The following is a 22098-nucleotide window of genomic DNA, read 5'->3' on the forward strand; positions in this document are numbered from 1 at the left end:
AGTATCTCCTTCACAGCTCTGAGAATACATAAAAGTATCTTTAGTCACTGTGGAGGTAAAAAACTTGTTTGCAGAAGCAAACTACTTATGCATTTTATATCATAACTAAGTACTAAAATTATGCTATGGCCAGTAATTCAGGACAAAAGCTTTAAATAAAACAGGAACACTATATTGTTACTATTAAAGAACTCATGAGAAGAGAGGAAGTTCCAAGTTCAAACCTGCTGAACATTTGTGAGCTTAACTGTGCCCCACTGAAATTGGCAGCAAAGGCCTGTAAAGTCCAGCAGAGCCTGAGTTTCACCCTCAATCTACCCGACCTGTTCATTATGTCCTGCTTGTCTATGGCACTCCAGAGTTAGCTGATGGGTAGAACAGCATGTCATGGCATTTTATAATAAAATAAGGAAATATGCTTCAGACTGATAAGAGCCTGAGCTCTCAAAGCCAACTGGATGCGGACTGATCTGCTTTCTGAATTGATTAAATAAGATGCTTGAGTGATCCTATAAACTCATCATAATATTTACATGAGAAAGAAAGGCTTGGATCTCCTGCTGTCTTGGTTGCCACAATTCTGGAATGGCTGAATACAATTCTAGTCATTATTTACTACTTGTAAGCAAAAAAGCAGTGGCCCTGACAGGAAGCCTTGCAGGCAGAAGAAAAAGAACCAAAGCAATCAGAAAACAAGAGGAGGGAAAATAACTTGTAGAGAAAACTCTGTGGGCAGCTGGACCTTCTTGAACGAATAGTTTCTGTCTGAAATTCTCTTTTGAGGTGGTGGAAATGCACCAATGGAATATGTGGAATTAAGTGGACATGGAATAAGGTCAGACTAGCAAGGAGGCTTCAACAGACTAATTTTATCAATCTGTGTGTCATCAGACTCAAACCTCAACTTGCCAACTGGAAGCCATTGTTCCCACTGCAGGGATGCTCGATGGGAAGATGGGCCAGCTTCTCTGGCTCTGTGGTCTGTGATCTGTTACACAGGGTTCACAGCAGCAGCTGATGCAGCTCTGCTTGAAAAGCCACTACTACTCCATTTCTGCTGCTGCTTTCAGAGGGGTGGAGCAGAAAGTTGGGCCATAACTTCTTGGATTACACGGCCAATACCAATCTGAGCTCCATTAGAGTCAAACAAAAAAGTTGATGTGAAAAACTACCTGTTTCCCAGAAGGGTAAAAACATGAACAATGTGTAACCTAGGCTCAGTTCTGTGACTTTGGAATTGTGCAGCACAGCATCAGTGACCATTTGAGAATACAGGAAAACCCAAAATATCTTTGTTTCAAGAATAAAAGATAATGAAACCAAATTACCTTTTTCACATTTCTTTCCCTGCCAGCCACGCTTGCATTCACAATAGAAATCCCCCTTGAGATCCTCGCATTTGATGGTCCCTTCTTTGTGACAAGGATTGGGAGAACACTGGTTTGGCAAATCTGATTTACACAAGGAATAAAAAAACCAAAACAAAACAGAACAATACATTGAAGTCACTGACAACCAGGTGTTTCACTCTCATTAGAAGATGGGAAGCTTAAACAGTATTGGGGAATCACTCAAAAATACTTGCACCTGGCAAAACTATAAGCTGATTTTTAGTGCTCACATGCCAAACAAGCTGTGCCAGGAATATTACAGAGCACATGCAGTGGAATTCACTTAATTGCAAAAGGGAGTGAGCTACCACCCCCATATCTGAAGGACATATCTTGAAAGAAATAACTTAAAGTCGCTTATTTTTCTACTCTCAATAATTTTTGAAAAAATAAAAAAAACAGTGTCAACTAAAGTACTCAAGAAAGGATGGGCACTCTTTTCAATCACCTTTGGTAGTTAAACTGAGGATCTTACCAGGACTGATAGATTTCCAGCTATTTTAAATGAAATTTTTTATTACATAAAATGAAAATAAAAAAGGAATACCCATATAACAACAACCAAGGAATAGCAAACCATTAATCCAGTTTACAAAGAACACAATGTTCATATGAGGATTTTTAAGCCAAGTTCCAGGATGTGGCAATGGGTTTCCTCATTGGAAAGAAGCAGGGGAGTAGTCACCACACTTTGGGAATGACTGAAGGAATAAATATCTAAGTGTCATGTAACTACTCACCAACTGTAGTCACCTGTCCAAATTCACCTACCCACTTACCTGCACAACACCCAGGGACAGTGCTTCACAGAGGTGGCTAAAGGAAGGATGAGACAACACCCTTGTTTCCACAAAAAATGAGTTGGTAGCTATCATATTGTAGTAATCTGTTAAGACCAGTGCTCTAGATCAGTGGTCTTCAAAAACATGAATGTGGCAACAGCTTCCACAACTTTAACCAGAAGGAACAGTGCAGGAGCTCATTCTGCAGATTGAGAAGCTCAAGAGCCTTTCTCTTCACATATGTCCTCCCAGCATTTGAAAGTGCCCAGTATGTACACACTGAGTGAGCAGCAGCAGAAAGGACCTGCACTGGTTTCCATGCACTGGTTCTGCTGAGTCCAGTATGGACTCTTGACATTTTAAACATGACTTTGTAGCATGACAGGGAGGCTTTCAGGAGAGGAACTGTTTGTAGATTAGCAGCCCCATCAGACTTCTCAAACTGAGAAAAGTCAAGACTTCTACTTTTGTCAGGATTACTGTACTGCTACATGTCTCTCCTCAGCTTCCTCTGTGTCACCCTGAAAGTCACTGTCATGACCAGCTGCTTTGAAAGAACTTTAACACTTCTGTGAGTGCAGGCAGCCGCAGCACCAGTTGATGTCTCATAAAGCACTGAACAGCACTTTTGTTTGCACTGACTGTCTTGGATTTAAATCTCAGGTGGCTGAGGTTGGCAGGCACTCCAAGGTCACTTGTGCCATCTCCCTGCTGAGGCAGGGCCACCTGCAGCTCAGGACCATGGCCAGAAGGCATTTGATTATCCCAGGGATGGTGACTCCACTGGGCAGCCTGTGCCAGTTCTGGTTCACTTTCACAATGAAAAAGCATTTCCTGATGTTCAGGCAAAACCTTCCAGCTGTGCAGAGCTGGGGCAAAGGCACAGCCACAGAGGCCAGGCCACACAAAACAAAACACAGCTACATGGGCTGTCTAGACATCCACCTGCCAGAACCCCTCCCAGTAAATCCCCGCCCAGCTGACACACTGCTGGAGGGGTGGGAGCTGGGGAAGGAGAGGCCAGGTTAAGGTGGCAATGAGCCACAACAGAGCAAGCCTGTCCTGGATGTTCCTTGTCTTAGATAGATCACAATGTTTACATTAAACAGAATGGTTTAGGTATAGTAAGCCAAGTTTTGGGGGTTTTTTTGGGTTTTTTTTTTAGCAGCACGCCCCAAACCTCCTAAATATGGCAGTGTTATGTGATAAGCAAATCCAGTCAGCAGGGTTATACATAATTTATCTGGTATATCCACAAGTTTCTGATTCTTCCTCTCAAACTGGATTCTGACATGCCTTGCAGAGCCACATGGCAGTAACAATGCCCAGCAGGGTAATAACCCAGGGTATAATCCATGGATATCAACCACAGAGATTTCTATCACATCAGCACTGTGCCGATTGTTTGCTCCCTCTTATCACAAGAGTTTGAGAACATAAGTCACACTCTTATTACTCTTCTCGTGGTTTCACAGTTGTGTTATTCTGCTGGCTTCATAGAAGGTGCTCCTGATTGAAATCATTGCAAAAGAAAAAAACAGAGCTTTTGTTTCCATTCCTTTACATGACAGATTTTAGCAAAGCTGTTAAAAGTAGTGATGAGCATGTCCTTTTCATGTGCTTTGAGCTGTCTGATACCACCTATGAAGCTCACAAGTGCAGATACAGAATAGAGCTACCAATTCCATCTTTGAAATCTGTATGGAAACAAGACTTTTTTTATGCCTACTGACTGTCATTTTCAGTTCATTACTTTGTTCTGTGAACTTATTTTTTGATACCCAAAAAATTGTTCATATTGAAACTTCATAAAATGCTAGGCTGCAGATAATATTACACTCAGTAACTTAATAGTCAAAAGCAGGCACATATGATCTAACAAAAATATCACTGAGTTTTTTGAGGCCAATTCATTTCCCAAAAGTCCTGCAGAACTTTCCAAAGCACTGCAGAACCAAATCCTTAATCCCTAGATGACCTGCAGGATCTCTTTTAGAAAAAGATCCACATATGCAGAGAAAGTATAGGTGTCCATGTGTAAAGTAAGCATCTATCTGCAAAGCAATTATAAATACTCATTGCAGTCAGCAGAGACAGTACAATAAACAGAGTCTGTGGAGGGACCCAGGTCTCCTCAGAGCAGACACAGCTTGGCTGGGGGAATCCCTCTAGAACCAGAGGAGATTAACTCTCTGCTAACTCTGATGGGAATACTGCTCATGTAAGCACCCATGATGGAAATACCTATTTACACTCTGTATCAACTCTTCTGAATCTAGAGGGGAATCCTAGTAGTAGCCTTATCTTACGAGTTTATGAAATTAGGAATTCTCACATATTCCATCTAGCCTGCCTAATCACTGTCATACTTAATATTTCTGCCTTATTTCCAGTATAAACTTGTGCAGTCAATCACCCTCCAGCCCTCAGGCTGTTCAGTAGCTTTGTACACCGGGTTAAAAGAACATTCCACTGCCTTGTTTTGAGAGGAGAAAGGCTGTTAAGAAACAAAGTTTAGAAGTGTCTTGCAGGCACAAACTCATAGAGATACATAGTCTTTTGGCAGCATCTGTGAAAAATTAAGAGACACTCTAGCACTGGCCAAGCACGAAGCCTGTCATTCTTCCAAGCGCGCTTCAGGCTCCTTCTCTGTTACTGCTCCTGTGAATTGATGATGGCTAGCCAAAACTCAGCCATTTAAAAACCTGTTAATATTTTAATGGGGGAAAATATTATCATTTTCTTTCCAAACCACTGCATCTGCAATGGGCAGAAATCACTAAAAACAATTATTCAGCTTTTATTTTTTTCAGTTTTTTCATCACTGCCCTTTAGACTCTCATTTCTGAGACCCTGATTAGATCTTTGGAACAAGTGTTCCCAGTGGATATCACCATTTTCAGCAGAAACTCCTGCCTCTTTGCTCTGCCACATGCACAAGTAAATGCATTCAGCCTCACATCCCACTTTGGACAAGCTGGCATACTGCAGCCAGCACAGGTACCACAGGTCTGAGAAGTCCCAGTTCAAAGGACTCAACAACCATAAGTGATACTGCTGCAATATGTGAGGGAAATTCTTCACATACTACTCATTAACCTTGGAATTCAGTCTTTAAAAAAGTTGTTTTAATGCAGTTTATTAATGTAAAAAGTTGACTAGAGGCAACTAGAAAGGTATTAGAAGAATTCATTAAATTTTCTTCTCTAGTGTTAGTGAAGGACAAAAATAACCCCTTCACCCTCTACAAAGTTATCAGTTTGACTTCCAAACTGATTTGAGGTTTTAAAGGTAGCAATATTCAAAGCATAGTCACATGACACAATCAACTGATCTCTCAAAGCAAAGAAGGCTGGCACAAGCCTGGTTTGACTTTAAATTTTTCTTGAGGTTCCTTAATGGGGTGAGTCAAAGCTAGCATTCAAGGGAATAGAAAACAAGGGGCCAACCACTGTGTACCTTATGCCTTATGGCACTTCCTAGTTCTTGACCCTCTTGCTTCCCATAATATTCAAACTTTGGGAAACTGGTGGGAAAGAAACTTGCATCATAAAATATCAAAGCACTAAAACATGACAGCAAGATGGCATTAGGTTATAAAATGGGAAAGATTTTGTTTAGTGGTATGGAGTCTTTAGCCTGGAGAATAGGAAGACCAGTATTAAAATACTACCAAAACCAGAGACGGCTGAGCTAGTCCCACACCTTCAGGTAGAAAGAGAGAACATTTAACTACAATATAAAAACCAAAAATGCTTACTATGAACACATGTAAGGAAATCTGGATTTCTCGTATACGGCGACCCATATTTCTGAATACAAGCTGAAAAACAGAAAATGAAATTGTTATTGTTGCAGTGGTGAAGGACAGCTGTTCAAAGCATGTAAAATGATACCTGGCCTGCAAGGATTTGGAAGGTGGATGCAAAATCTATCCAATATTATCATCTCCCAGACGTCTTGAAATTCTGAAGTTCATTGAAATCTTTTAGCTTTGATGTACAACAGTTAAAAGCCATTTGAAGAAGATGATCACTTAACCAGATGCTACTATGATTCTAAAACTATGATAGTAGCTACTCCAATTTGACCATCTAAACTTCTTAAAATATCTAAAAAGTACATGTTTTTTTCTCCCACTGTGGCATTTGTAATCTTAAATACATAATTTTTAACATAAATAGAAAACAGTATGATGCCATGACTATGATACAGTCAACAGAATAAGCCAGTAGTTGAATCTGGCACCTGTTTCTTTTTTAAAAAGAAATCTCCTTTTCCTTTTCTCTTTAAAAAAAAATCTCATTTATAAAAGGAGATTAGTTGAAAACTAACTTCATTAAAAAGGGAAAAAGGTAGAAAACTACAAATTATTTCATAACAAGCCACTGATATATATGCAACATCAAGATTTCAACATGCAGAAAACACAGAAACCATCTCTGTCTGCAAATGCACACATAAGTAAAAACACACACCCCAAAGTACAATAAGGAACATAAAGTCTATCTTAAAAGTTAGCAATACATGTTTACTGCAATCAGATTTCCATCCCTTTCCTTAGCAGAGACTTTAGCTGTGACAAGCTCCAGTGTTAGGCACATACCAGCACTCCCACAAAGTGGAAATAAAAGCTGCAACTCACCCAAGTATTTCGGGTAAAAATATTCCTGTAGAAGGGAGAAAAAAGAGCACAGATTTATTGAATTGTATTTGCTTCTATTTTCATGCTATTTAAGAGCTGCTTTAGTGGTCTTGTATGGCAGTTATTTAAAAATTCCAAACACCTAATTTCCTTTTATTCAGAACCATAAGGAGCAGAGTATTAAACATGCATTTTGTCATTTGAAAAGCAAAGCAACATTAGTTTGTCTCAAGGTATTTTTTGATGGCAGCTGATCTGGTCAGTGACTGAGCATGAAGACGCCCTCCAAGAGATAAAGCTGCTGCTGATGGCATGAGGTGGGGGAAGGAACTGGAATCTGGGGCAAACCCTAGAGGGAAGAGCACAGGATCCTTCAGTCACCCTGTGCCTCCTCAAAGGCATTCTGCTGATGCAGGGCATGAACAACACAGGCACTAGGAAAGCACCTTTTGCTCTTGCAAGGAGCACCCTACAACTCAAACAGCGCCCATTGCTGTACCAGACATCACATCCTGGATGCTCAAAGAAGGGAGCAATGATGCTTTGCAAGAGGGGGGATAACTGACATCCATTTCTCTAAACCCAGGCTGCAAAGGGCATTGCCATTCCTCTCAAGCCACATGGTCATGCATTACTGTTCCCTACTCTGCATCCACAAAGTGCAGCCATACGGTGAAAGCAGCATCACTGTGCTGATGTGATGTGAATCCAACCTTGCATGCTGCAATAGTCAGCCTGGTGAGGCCTGGCAAGCCACATGACTGCTTGCACCAACACAGGGAAACAGCAGAAAAATGCTGCATGGAAGAATGGGAGATTGGCTGAAGCTGACAATTGTATCACATTCTTAAAAAAAATACAAAATTTCATGGCCAGGAAAAAAGCATTTTTTCCCACCTTCATGCTGGTTTTCATAATACATGTCACTAATTCAAGTGCAGTTAAAAATGGTAATTGGGGTATCGAATGAGGAAAAACTTATGCATTGTATCAGTGCTTAATTTTTTTTTTAATAAACCACTTCTCAGCTAATTATGAAAGTATATGCACAGTATCATTTCCTTTTATGCAAGAGGATCAATTTCCATACAACATTATATTCAGTGAGATTGGGACAGTACATACCCTGCATTCTACAAAATTAAATTGGTCTATACAATGTGCAAGAGAAGAAACTATTTTATCTTCTCCTCTTATTACAGATGTTTGGATTGGATCTATACAGGCATGTATAAACAACAGGGACAGGCACACACCATGGTTCAGTTTGATCTGGGCTGTCCAGTGCAATCAATTGCACTGCTGTCATGTACCAGAACAATCAATTGCTTCTGGCAAATATGCTCTAGTTACTGAAATGCACCATGTAAATATTCAGCCTAAATTATGAGAGCATCAGCAAAGAAGTAGAAGCAGCAGCTTACACTAATGTTAATTTTCAGTTCTGATATGAGAGTGATATTCTTGGCATCTTTTGTGGCTGAGCTTTGAAACGTTTCTTCAGCATGAAATGTGTCATCAGAGTGATGAGCTCAGAACCCACTATGGTCCTTGCTCACTCCTTTTTTTTTAAGGTTTAGTTTGGAAAAGACAAGTCATAAAAAATGCAGTCAAAATAAAAATAAATCTAAGCAGTCTAAATATTCAGATGGGTGCTCATATGTGCTATAACCACAATCTGAACTTCCACTAGCACTTGAGGAGAAAAAGATAGGGGCATGTAATAAAATATTCCAAACATTTCTTTCATTATTTCCCCTTTGTTCCAGGTACTTCACAGGAATGTGAGATAGATTTAAGCATCAACAGGATAATCCAGACTCTGACAAGAACAACTATTCTGGCACTGACAGGACAATAAATAGGAGCTTTCATATTCATGGCTATCAGCCTAATTGCTCCATGTCAGTGGTGGCAAAGGCATTTTCTCCTTGACCTCTGATGAATGAGTTGAGTGCTTGAAAAGTGGTACAGAATTTACTTTTGTAAACATAACTTCCAAACTCAAACTGACTGTGTATTGATTCAATGCCAGTTGAACAGCAGATAAGTGAAACTCCAAGGCATTGTACCACCACAAGCTTCATTCCACAGAGAATGCAGCCAAGTGATTTAAACAGGAAGCTATTACTAGAAATTTAGCTCTTCTTTCCCTGTTTTCCTCATTTGCTTATGTTATACAAAGGCACTTGCTGATCAGTAGCACTTCTCCAGGTTTACAAAACCTGCTGATATTACTATTCTAAAACAAAGACACGTGCTCACAGGCTTTAACATGACTCATTTTTGTATGATTAGCTTTTCATTTCTTTCCATAATCAGTATTTCTTACAGTGGGCTTCTGTAAATACAATGACAATGCATTTACATTCAGAGAAAAGACTGATCAAGAATGAAGGATGAATGATCTTACACCTTGAGAAAAGGAACCTGCTTAATCTGCAGTCCCTTTTCAAAAAACACTAATGAGAAGTTTTCTCAGTTAAAAATTCAAGAGTGCCTAACTTGATACAGATACACATTATTTCTCATGTGACACTCAACTCTTCAATGTCTTTTCAGTTTTCTATGATGTACTAAGGTTTAATGACCCCCAGATGCCAAAGAAAATGAAAATCCTACACAGGGTTAGGTCCCTGTTAAAAGTGTGCAACTCATCTTCTTTCCACTAGCAGTGTTCCATTGTATTTTCAGGATCCTAAAAAAAATGCCAAGAGAAATGCTGTGAGGCTTGCTAAGAAGGAGTTGGCAAAGATTCTCTGTTACTATTTTGCTGATTTCTCAACAAGTCACTTTCAATTTCAGGCTCAATAAACTTCTCACCATCCAGAAAGTCACACACCGTTCACAGGATCAAAACAAAGGAAGTTATTTAACTGTTACCACTAGGGTGGCAAAAATCACCACAGAATTATATAAGTGTTAAATTTTCAGCTTGGATTCTGACAAAAAAGGTCAACATTTAAGTGTGGTCAGCCCTTCCCCTTTAGATCTGCTTCCTAATTACTGCTGAAAATAAAAGCAGAAGCAATTGGCTTTTTAAATAAAAAGCTACAAACACATACATGTTGGACATAAACATCCTCTGGACAGGCTGCTGCACAGACACTGACCTCACCAAGCTCTTTAATCCTCCTGTCCAGTAGGAATGTCCCAGTGCTGGCAAAAGGAAGACAAAGGCTGCAGAAGCTCTGACCTCCGCAAGAGACCAAACATCACAAATGTAGCCTCAAAATTCCAACCTCTGTGACTGTTGCCAAGAAAACTTAAATGTATTTCCACTTCTCTTCTATGTGACCCAGCAAACTTTCTGTCTGTCTGGCTTCTACCTATCAACCAGTACGGCTGGGATGGGAGAAGCTACAGAACACTGGCAGCCTGTGGTGCCTGGTAACATGAATGGTCCTTTTGTAAATCACATCTTTTATCTGCTGCCACTACAGGTCAAACTTGTAGTATGAGCTGTAAGTCACCCATGAGTTACACATCGTGTGCCACCCAAAGCACAGCTCAGCAGAGATTTCAGGTAAAGAGGAAGGAACAGGAGAGACTGGGAAGTGCCTGAGATGTGCACATCTCCACCCTTTCAGTGAGGTGGAAAGCAGGGCACCAGGCCAGCCTCTCCAGGCAGGTCCTGGCTTGCTTATTTCAGCTCAGTTCCAGAGATCTTGCTCTTGCTGCCCAAGAGACAGATCTGGGCTTTAACAGAAAGATTTAAGCTCTACAGTCCCCACCCATTTCACACGAATACATGTACACACTGGAAGCAAGTCTTCTGATGCATTAAATGCAATTATTTGCTTCCACGACAGTATTGCAAGATCTGAGAGTGCATGCTTTTATTTCAAGGCAGAGTGACACCAAGCATGAGAATTCTGTTCATGGGGCTAAGGTGTTCCTCTCCCACCTGCACCTGGAGCTTACAATTACCCTGATAAAACAGCTACTACAACACTTAGTCTGGATACCTAAGAGAGCATAATTTTAAAAGTGTCCTCAAAAAAAATAACTCAATCAAATGACTCCCCCAAAAGTCCTGGTTGTTCATTTTTATATTTGGCTTTTTTCCTTCCAAATGATAAGAACAGTTTGACTGGGGCCACCCCCACAATGCCTGTCATTGAAACAACTGAGGAGAACAGCAACATGAAGGTAAGAATTCACAGCTGTGGAGTGGAAGGGGCAGAAACACCTATGTCAGCCTACCTGCCAAAGGAAACCTACACTGGGATGGGGTCACCATCTATTTTCAACTCTATGGCCAAGGTCCATAGGGGTAAAATCCAGAAGTCACTGTAATTATACAGGGTATGCATTAGTCCTTTTTAGAGAAGATGGAAAAACACCAAATCAGAACAGGCGTTAACATGAGTCACTGTACAAAAATAGCCCTTCTGAAAACATAACAATGACCCTGTCAACACCAGGAAAATGTTCTCACTGGTGCTTTACTTTAAAGTAATTGGTAACACTGGAGACCTCAGAAAAAAGGGCCTGCTTACTGCTTCTGTTTATTTTGCTTGAGTAACAGGTCAGGTAAGACTGTAAGGCACAGAATCTTATGAAAATCTTGTTTGAGCTCTAGAGGCCACAAATAAAAGATGTAGTTCATAGGAAGGCTGCTCATGTTTCTGGACATCTGGCTCTTGGTGGCCCTGCTTGGACCAGGAGGATGGACCACAAGGCCTCCAGAGGCACTGCCAACCTCAGCCAGTCTGTGATTCTGTGATTGCAGCACCACTAACACTGGAGCATTTCACCGACTCATATTAGCAACAGTGATTTCTAAAAAGCACTTTCTTAGTTACCTAGTTACCTCTAAGAGAGTAGCAACAACTCCCACATTATGCCCTTTCCTCATTTCCACATAATGACTCTCCCTTTCCCTTTTCCTCTTTCCTTCAGGACTGAATGTTTGTCTTGGGCATAGCCAGACCTCATTTATAAATGTTCTTCATGCTTCCACACTATGGGCTTGCATTATCCTTGAAGAAATCACTGCTACCAACCAAAACTGGCTGTAACTCAGTGTTTGCTAGTTTTCAACTGTTACAGCCTGAGAATGCAAATCTCAGCAATGCTTGACAGCTCTCCTGCTTTTTTTAAAACTCAGCCCCAGACTTAAAGTGCACAGCAAATCTCACACTGCACAATATGGGCCTTCCTCCTGTGTCAGGGCATGAAGCAGTTCTGCAATTCAGAATTTTAAATATATAGAATCAGTAATTTCAGAATTTATCCTCAAATGAATGCCATGCTGCCTGCACAAGCTTTCCCTCTCATCATGAGGGACCCAGCAGTCAGCCAGGGTAACGTGTTTCCTATTGTGATTTGTGGTAATCCGTATTCTCCAGATGAAGAGCAACGAGAACTTCTCCCCACAATTTGGCAAGTGAGGAGTTAGAGAAGCAAGTAGGTCACATTACAATCCAAAAGCAGCATCCAAGTCTCATTTCCCACCACCCCAGTTACAGCTGCTTAGGGTGGCTTTTAGGTTTTTTTTTGTCCATTTGTCAAGTATCCCCTTCACACTGTCCAGCTATTCAGGTGCACAAAGCTGGGACTGCCACCAAGTTGTTGAAGTTTCCAAAACAGAAGCATCCAAGACTCTACTCTCCAGCATGACATCTTCCATAGAGACTGGTACCTCTGCAGAATCCTTGAGTCTGAAATGAAACCCATCTATTGTCATAACTTCCTTGGCACTGTTCTGGACAGCAAAACTGTTTCCCAATAGCTTACTGAGGTGCCACTTCAGCAAAAATTGTTTCTCTGCAATGAGCAAAACCCCACCAATGACTGGAATGCATAATTAAAGGGGAGAAAAAAATACTGAAAAGAAACAAAAGACAATAAAAATGTTCATGTATATCACAGATACTTCATATTTTGTGAAGATGCAGGGGGCATGGAGACATGATTTCTATAGGTGACCTGAGGCAGGGTTTGACTAGACAGTAAACAGCATGAAGTGGATATAACTAATGCCAAATACTTCAACAAAAATAATTTGTAGTGTGATTCCAATTGGTTGCATGTGCTTTTAAGTTATTCTGACAGAAATCTTATCACAAATACCGTGAGGTTTCCTCCACTGCTTCAGAACTGAAAGGCTGCTTTCCCTCCAGCTGCAATAATGCGCAAGATCTCAATTTGATGACAAATGTCATCCCACTCAATGTTGCTTGTTTGAATCATTACTTTTGCAAGAGTTGCAGTATTTGTATGTGGTAAACTAACACTTGCTCAGACAGTTTAGTCAAATTAAGGAAAACAAAACATGTAACATAAGTAAAAGGCTGTCTCTCCAACACCATCTATATTCACTCTGTAACAATTTTATCCGTATTTAAAACAGAACATGTCATATATCCTATCAAACATGATTTAAATATCTATGATCTCTCATGGGCTCTGTGGCATTTTATCCACTTCAGTTTTCCCCCTCCTTATAATGTAATCACACTGTTTCTTTGGATCATGCTTAATCTGCAGAGGTTGCAACTCACACTAGCAGCACTCAGTCACATTAAGGCATTTAAGGATTCAGACTCAGAGGGCACAGGCAAGTAAGGAATAGGGAAGTGACAACTTAGATGATACTGAGCCCTTGCGACAGAATCTGATCTTATACTTCCCTGTTCATTATTTTCATAATTAAGTAACTTTTGCTTTTCTGTTCATGTCCTAAATATTTTCTGGAATTGAACTACAACTCTCTGTTCCAGGAATCAGCCAAATAGGGTTGCTTTCCAGGAACATGTTATTCTGTGCAGTGCAAGCATAACCAGTTCTCCTTTTGTCTCTTCATTTATGTACCCTTCTGTCCTGGCAGGTGTATAGAGAGAAGACAATTGTTCCCTCTCTGGGTATCCTCCTTACTTCCCAACTTTGCTCTTCTAGTTCCCACTGCTGATGCTCAAAGGAACAGGGACAAAACACAAAGCCATCAATAAGTAAATTCCACACACATGTGGGGAGCCTATAGACCAGCGGTCATAACAAAACTGTGATTAAAGCAAAGATACAGAAGGGACACCTGCTGAAAAACTTTAGTCAGATTCTCCAAGTCTTGATTGTCCATTCATTGCTTTGACAGGCTGAGCTCTGACAACCATTTCTGTTTCTCTTCCAGCACCTGGCCTTCCTTCCCATCCTAACTCAGGCTGTCCTTTCCATTGTGCCAGTCTCCACTGGACTGGGGAACCAATCCAGCTGCAAAATTACCATTTTTCTCTGCAGGCTACTTTTCTTTAGGTTTAGTTACTTTAACTTGTCCATGCAATCCCCCAAACTGCTGTGCAAGGAGGGTGAAAAGAACAGGCAAAGGAGTTGCTTATCTCTACTACAGCAGCTGAATCCCCAGTGTGAAACAAAAGCTTGAAAAGCAATGTGAGGGGAAAAGTAAACCTTGCTGCTCTGCTTCTTCTCAGTTTCTTCTAAATCTGTGGTCATGCTTCCATCCTTGTTCTACATACTTAGTGGAAAACGACTGCTTGTAATTCATTAAGCTCACTCAGAGTATGGAATACACATGAATCACTGCTGCCAATTTATACACATTCAATGTTTCTCTTACCTGATTCTTAGGCAGCTGCACTAAAAACTTATATTAATTCCCTGTAGACTGCTAATTTTCTTTTTAATTTAAAAAACAGAATGAGACGAGTTCATGGCCACAAAACTGTTTTCTTAATTTTTAATTGACTTTTTCCCCTTCTTAAGTACTTATTAATACTTATTGTACTGCTCTAGAAAACTGACTGACCCTAACTTCATCTACTTTTTCTATTACCATCCATCTTGCAACCAGTATAAATCCCGCCCCCCCTTCAATTTGTCATTCTTAGCATCTTATTCCACCCTATCTTCAAACAGTCCCTCAGCACAATCTTAGTCTCTTTTGTCTTCTCTTGCTCCTTCCTTCCCGCTGCACAGGACATTTAGCATGCACTACATCTGCGATGAGGTGTGTCAGTATTTCCAAGTCTATTCTGAATTTTTGGGCTGCTCTCCCATGAGTGGAAACTGATACAGATCAGGCAGGTATGAGTCCAGTAGACCTGATGGAGTTGTGTCTGCTTCCACCAATGGCAAACTTCAATCACCCTTCTCAAAACCTTCTGATAAAGCAGCATTTAGCCAATAAATGCCTGACCTGCCTCCTAAGGCAGGCAGGAGTATTTTTGTCACCCTCCTGCTACTGAACACCAACACTGCCAACAAATACTGTGTCTGTACTGCAAAGTAGATGGGTGCATCCAGGCCCACAGTCCCAATCCTTGTGCCTTGCAGATCACTTAGACCCACTGGATTTTGGTACAAAGCTCCCTCGTCTTTTTTACCAAACTAGAGGGAGAAGGAAAGAAAGGGCAGGGAGTGCACCTGGTGGACACACAGATCTCATCCCAGCAGGCTGGGATGCCACTGTGGCATACACCTGGGCACTCAGATTTTTACTTGCTTTTTCTCTCCTTCAACCCATTCCTGGACAAAAGTCTAAGTATCCCTGTATTTTCTTTCTCAAAGGCTATTAAGCAGGTATCACTGTGCCTGGAAATCCATTCTTACGTGTATTGAGTCCAAGCAGGTTAAAACATCAACACAGAGTTTTCCAATAACTCCTTCTCTCTCTGCACCAACAAGAAGAGATAAAGAAATTTATACAGATATAAATCTAACCCTTTCTCCATGCTCTGCCAAAATGTCAAAACAAATCAGTATATCGAGAAGAACTGTCACAGCAAATAAAACCAGACTTTTGCCTGGTTATTAAAGGAATATTCTATACAGGGATGATGACATCTGTATCTAAAGATGATATCAGTATTTTCCATGTCTAGACTACACAACATTCACTAAATTACTTAAGGAAATTTTACACTGCTTTACTCTCCCAGCAACTCCTCTCCTCCCTCTACATGCCTTCATACTTTACTGATTAATATTTACAAGCGTGTGTCTACCTTGTTATTCTTAGAAATAACATCTAAACATTCCCTGACAAGCATGCCTCCTAAAAGATCAGAATTAAGTCTGGATGACCCTAGTCCATGGATGAAGCTCATCTGTGTTATCAAGACCATGTCATGTTATGGAACACATAAAAAATAAAACCAGTGAGCCATCAAGAAGAAAACCAACCACACTGACCCTTACCACACCCTATAAATTGCTTCATTTCAGCTTCTCAATAAACCCAGCCTAGCAGAAAGAATGCTGACACTGCTGGATGTTTTGTTAGGATCAGTAATTTTCAAGACAAGATTGCTAAAAGGCCCCAGAAACTTGGTCTGGTGTCAGTGCTGCCCTTGCCATGAGTGGGACAGTGGAGTAGATTCCTCTTCAGCTCCAAGTTATGCTTGTGATTCTCTGCCAGTGTTTTGTGTATCTGACAAGCTGTAGATTTTAAAAACATTTTAGATGCAAGTCCCTCAAAATGTGGAATTTTCACGTGTCTGCCCATGAATCAGATGTGCATTCTGCACGCACATGGAAACCAGCTGGCTTTGCACAGTGCTCTACCGAGGGCCAAATCCATAAACAGTAAACACAGGTGGCCAGGCTGACCTACATCAGCGTTTCTGGTGTGCCTAGCACTTCTCAATGCATTCAGCACAACAATTTCTAAGGTGAGCTGCAGGAAGAGCAGTAATTCTTCAGCAGTAACAACAGCAAGCAAGATGTGCAGGGACAGATGCTGCACTGTGGTACCAAAGGATAAGAGGCTGCATTCAAACATCTTCCCTCTGCTGAGCCTTCTAAAACAGAGAAACTCCTTGCACAAGGACACTTTTTTCTTCAGTGAAATGCAATGTTTCTAAGAAGATCAGGATCTACACTCCCTTCTGCCCTTTGTTTTACATGCTTGGATGACCAGATTTTTAGAACGGGTCAACCAAATTCCAGAGCAGTTTATCAGTCACTTAACAAGCTGTAATACCTTGACTGCATACCAAGGTCAAATATTTCTGCAGTGCTGCTTTTATAAGGCCTTGTCAACATCTTAAATAAGATAACATTTTTATCTCTGTATCCAAGATATTTTGCAACTTCATCCCATCTATCCCACCTAGCACGTATTTTGAATAGATCACATTTAGAAACAGTCTGCATACCTCCCACCAAGATGTTTCCCATCCCTCTTTTTTTTTTTTTTTACCTCTATATTATCTTTTAATTTTTCTGTTTGGCACCTCTAGCATAAATGAAATTACAAAACAGGAACCATCCCAGAATTCTGCAGTAATATTTAAGGATGCTATAATCAGCTTCATGAAAAAGGTAGGCTGCAAGACTCATTAATCCAGGCTACTTGCTTTTACCATGTATAGTCATACAAGTGGCACAGACTGAGTTTTGTTCTGCCTCTTAAAAAAAAACAACAACAATCTAAAAATGTTTCAATTGATCTTCCTTCCTCTAGTCTGAGTGAGCTGATATTTATATTTTCCGTAACATAAAAGACAAAAGCTGCACTGCCCTGCACATGAATGGCCCTTGGGCCCCGCCTGATACACTATTCTTAGCAGCTGATGTAAGTAATCTCACACATGGCAAAATCCACATTCAGGTTTCAGAGAATGTGCATCTTCTGCTGCCTGCCTGCAGATGTTGTTATGGGAAGCTGATCACTGAAACAATGGAAGGCCCACAAGAAGGGTGCTCTGGTGTCGGTATGTGACATGTCAGTTCATTTACTGCTCTGTCCAGGAAATCGGTATCTTTCTGCAAAATTCTTGGCTAGATGTTACAATTGGCTGCATAAAGGTATGGGAAGCATGGGAAGCATCACATGAGCTGTTACAACCTTGCTTTGTCTTACTTCAATTTCTGGAACTGTTTTATTGAATCAGTTAATGCAATTTCCTATCACATCTTTAGGTCATAGGTCTTAAAATTAACCCTTCAAATTCTCCTCACACAACCTCAGGATAGTCAAGAATGGCAAGGTTGGTAAGGAAGACTCACACATTTCATTAGCATCTAATGGAGGGGAAAAGGGAAGAGGGACAACACTTCTGATCTGACATCACAAGCCTTACTTGAGGCTAACTGAGAAGCATCAAGATTGATCAACTAATCTGAAACTAACTTTCAGCTGTCAAGGCTGCAAGAGGATTGCTCCTGTGGGACAGTAAACAGCCAAATGCCCACATAGATGCTCATCTGGTGATTTAAAGCATAAAACCTGGGAGATGCAACAGGACAGATTGCATTGCTGCATTTGTCATGGCTTGCCTGCATAGCCTCACAGAGCACAGCACAGGGCAAAAAGTACTGTAGCTGCTCCTTTCTGTACAACCTAAATAGTTAATCCATGGGACCAGGTTCAGCAGGCACATGCAGAAATTTCATCCTCCCTAAACTACAAGGAATCTTCATCTGTCAACAGCAATCTCTTCATTTCCCTCATGGATCAGCTGCAGCCTGGCAATATGCTGAAGCATGACAGCAGTGACTGTAATTCTTTGAAAAGCTTGGTATTGTGCACAACAGGTTTTGGCTTTCCTAAGTCTCAGCTAGCTTCCTTCTTCTGTCAGTCACTGGGGCTGGATGTACAACACAGCATCAGTCAAATGACAGTACAACAGCTCCCTACTGTTTAAAATACACTTCCATTGTGCATTAATATTCTGTCCATGAAATCCACAGCTACTGCTGAAACAGTAGTCACCTATGCACTATAAAACAGTGAAGTCTTCCAGTGCAGAGCAGCAGCAGCCCACATACGTAACCTCTGCCACCATGCATTGGAAAGCTGCTACTGAACAGCAGCTGCTGCTTTCCCATCCATCACATACTGATTGCAGAAGGGAGAGGAAGGGCCAGAAATCCCCGATATATTACAGCACACTGGCTTCTCAATCAAATTGAAGCAAAGTAATGCAAGGACTAGGACATACTGCACTTAACAAGCAACTTCACAGCTCTTGGGAGGTTTGTGTCTCAGAAAAGGTGGGATCTCATGTCACTGCAGATCTAAGTGTCCTGGTGTAGGACATGTTAGGGGGCACAGACACTAACACAGACACTAGCCTTTCTTCAGGTTTTCAGAACAGAATGAAACCTAGCAGCAATAACAAAGGAAATGCACCAAAATCAAAATCACTTGCAAAAACAGAAAGCCAGCATTGTCCTACAAAACACACTGAAAGTATGATGGTATCTTAAAGAATTTTTATTATATGTGAAAAGATTTTAAACCAAAATGATTTCACTATTGTCATTTCAGCAGGAGAACTGTGTATTCTTTACAATTTACAAAATCAGTACCAAACACTGTTAAAAACTCCTGACATATTTGTACACTATCCTACCCTTAAACTAATCTATCAATACATCCCCTTTGGCTACCTTCTTGGCCAGCAGCCAGTTAGTAAAAGTAGTGACCTTAGATCACCTTTGTTCCAGAAGGCTACAAAATCACACTCATCACAGTTTTCCCTGTACTCACTGTTAAGTGATGAATATTTATATTGAGTTTAAAGTTATATTACTCAACACAAATACTGTAGTTGTGCCAGCCACTCTCACCCCATTACAGTTATCCACATTCTGAAGTAGCTGTTTTTGCAGAACAGAAGCAAACACTGCTCCATGCAGATGTGACTACAGGTACACATAAAAGGTGCAACATTAAACACTACCTGGGCAAGTGTTCCATATTAATCTTGAAAATAAAGATGGTCAAAACCACATCACTTTGCTCTCGTTGTGCTTACTACTGTCTTGCGACAGCAAGCTACTGCACTATCCAGTGCTGAGGCTGCCAATGAAGTTCACATGTCAAGACTTGCCTTACTGAAGCATAAAACATCTCCTCTGCTAAATCCCTCCCCTGCCTGTGGTTTGTGCCTCTGTGTACACACACACGTGCTCACTCGCTCTCTCCCTGCCTCTGTCCTATCTTCTCCCTAGAGCATCATACCATTAACAGGAACATGCTGTGCAGAACTGAGCTTCAGTCTGAACACCAAGAAAATCCGCTTCCCACTGCTAAATCAATGCCAGAGAGTCCTTGCAATGAGAACAGCCTATCCAAAACAGTGTTGAGAGGAAGTGTAAAGTGGCTGGAGGAGTAAGCCAAGCTTAGTAAAGCATCTGCATGCTGCTCAAAGTGAGAAGACTGAAGTGAAAGTCAACCTTGATAAGACTGGAAAAGACAGCTCCGTGCATGGTGTGCAGTCTGTAACTGTGTGAATCCAGTGCTAGAAGTGCAGCAGCACCACGTTCCCATATATGTGCCCTCCTGCTGTTGTAGTGACAGGTCCTGAACTTACTGATTCTAAATGCTGACCAAGCTGAATTGGCCCCCACAGATTTAAGAGTGGTTAGGACATTTGTCTTAGAAGCCCCAGTTGTGACATATGCTGCAACACTGAGGGGATTTTAAACACAGCTGGGATGGGAAGCTGGAGGGAAAAGCAGGGTATCCAGACAGAGAAGCTGTATCATTATGCTGCACTGGTCTTGCCTCATGGATTTTGGACCATGGGTGAACAGGACCCTTCCACCCTCCTGTGGCAGTCCCGCCAGCCGGTGCCAGGCCGAGCTGCTCACTCAGAGCATGCTCACAGACACGCTGCTGACCGGACTGCCCTGGCACTGCCCTTGTGCAGGCTGAGCACAGTGTGCCTTCCAGTCATTCCCCTCATGGCCCGGGGTCCTCCTCCTCCTCCTCCCGATGCCGGTAGCTGGCATCCAGCCGCGGGCAGAGGGTGGGCGGGAGCGCAGAGCCGGACAACCCCCCGAACCTCCGCGTCCTTACCGTCTCTGGGTCATTCTCAAACACCTCCCGGGCCTCCTCCTTGCTGCAGTGCTCCTCCACGCACTCCCTCTCCAGGTGTCCTTGCTTGGTCTCCTCGAAGATCTGGTACGCCCGCCGCTGCCGGTGCCGCAGGAACTGGGCGGCTTCCGGGGCGCGCAGCAGCACGGCTGGGCAGCCGAGCCGGCACGGCGGGAGGCCGGGAGCAGCAGAGGAGCAGGAGAGGAGCGGGAGCAAGGACAGGCAGCGGTGAACAGCTGAGCCCGCCGGATCGCCCCGGGCCCCCCGACCCCCGCCCCGCACACCAGACCGCCCCTCGGGGGGGCACCGAGCGCTCTCCGTGCCCGGGGCGCCGCCCGTGGGTCCCCGCGGCCTCAGCGCGGCCCCTCACGGCATCCCCTGACCCCGCCGCCGCCCTCACCGCAGCCGCGCATCCCCCGCACCCCAGCCAGCACAGTCCGCACCCGCACACACGCAGGGCGGCGGGGATGCTCGGCGGCGTGTGCGGGAGGCACGAACCCCCCGCGGTACTCACTCTGCGAGGAGTCCGCCGCCAGCAGGACGAGCAGCAGGGCGGCCCCGAGGGGCGCCGCGGGATGCGGCATCGCGATGCGGCGGCAGCCGGGGCCGGGGCCGGGGCCGGGGCCGGGGCGGGAGCGGCGGAGCGGGAGCGGCGCGGGCGGCGGGCGCGCTGCTACTGCGGGAGCGCGGCGCGGAGCCCGGCGGGGGAGCCGCGGAGCCGTTCGCCCGCCCTGCCCAATCCTCACCAGGCACCGCCGAGCCGCTGCTCACGGACACACCTCGCTCGCTGGCTGGCGGCGGAGCGGCCGCCGGCCCGGCCCCGCGTACCTGCCCGGAGCGGCCGTGGCGAGGGGCGGGCACGGGCAGCCGGGCCGAGGGGCGGCCGGCAGGACGCGGGCAGCGGGCGGGGAGACTGCGCCCTCACCTCCAGGCACATCGCTTTAATAGCTCCAGGCACATCTCTTTAATAGCTCCGGGGTTCATCACTGGGAAGGGAGAAGCTGGCACCAAACCCAAGCCAGTCCTGCCGTAAATTAGAAACTTGGCTCTCCCCACACACCAACACAGGTTTTCGTCAGAAACGCATTTTCAGTTTGTTCCAGTATTTTAGGATGAACTCCCCAGGAAAGAGATTAATGTCTTTTGTTACCAATGTGTTGCAAGCCATGCTTTACTGTCCTTTGTCCATCCGAAGTTCCACAGGACACTTCCACCGTGGGAAACCCTGTTAGCTGTAACCTAGAGCTGTGGGGTCAGAGCTCAGAGGTGCTCTTGGGCTATCTAGTGCCACTGCTTTAAAGCCGTGCTTTCTATCTGTACTGCTCTGTCAAAGGGTAAGTGTGACAGATAGCTCCAGTAACACCACGTCCATACATTCTTCGAGAAAGCTTCAGTTGCAAAATTTGTTTCAGAAAAAGAACTTATCTAGTTTTAGTTTGTTATTTAGGTATATCTAATACAGATTTTGTGTCTCCACAATAATTACTGCAA

The 22098-nt window shown here is 43.0% G+C and overlaps 1 protein-coding gene across 1 annotated transcript in view; it reads right to left on the reverse strand.

The window, feature by feature from the left end:
• The window catches only part of GAS6 (growth arrest specific 6), a 39958-nt gene extending 18534 nt beyond the window's left edge, over positions 1-21424 (reverse strand). The window contains exons 1-5 of the mRNA XM_064709756.1: positions 21122-21424; positions 20590-20756; positions 6819-6843; positions 5934-5996; positions 1329-1451 (exon numbers count right to left, since the gene is read on the reverse strand). Coding sequence (XP_064565826.1) covers positions 1329-1451; positions 5934-5996; positions 6819-6843; positions 20590-20756; positions 21122-21191 — 448 coding nt within the window. The 5' untranslated portion in view covers positions 21192-21424. The remainder of the gene's footprint in view (positions 1-1328; positions 1452-5933; positions 5997-6818; positions 6844-20589; positions 20757-21121) is intronic.
• Between the last annotated feature and the right edge of the window lie 674 nt (positions 21425-22098).

The sequence above is a fragment of the Zonotrichia leucophrys genome, chromosome 1 (assembly GCF_028769735.1).
Source record: "Zonotrichia leucophrys gambelii isolate GWCS_2022_RI chromosome 1, RI_Zleu_2.0, whole genome shotgun sequence".
NCBI lineage: Eukaryota > Metazoa > Chordata > Aves > Passeriformes > Passerellidae > Zonotrichia > Zonotrichia leucophrys.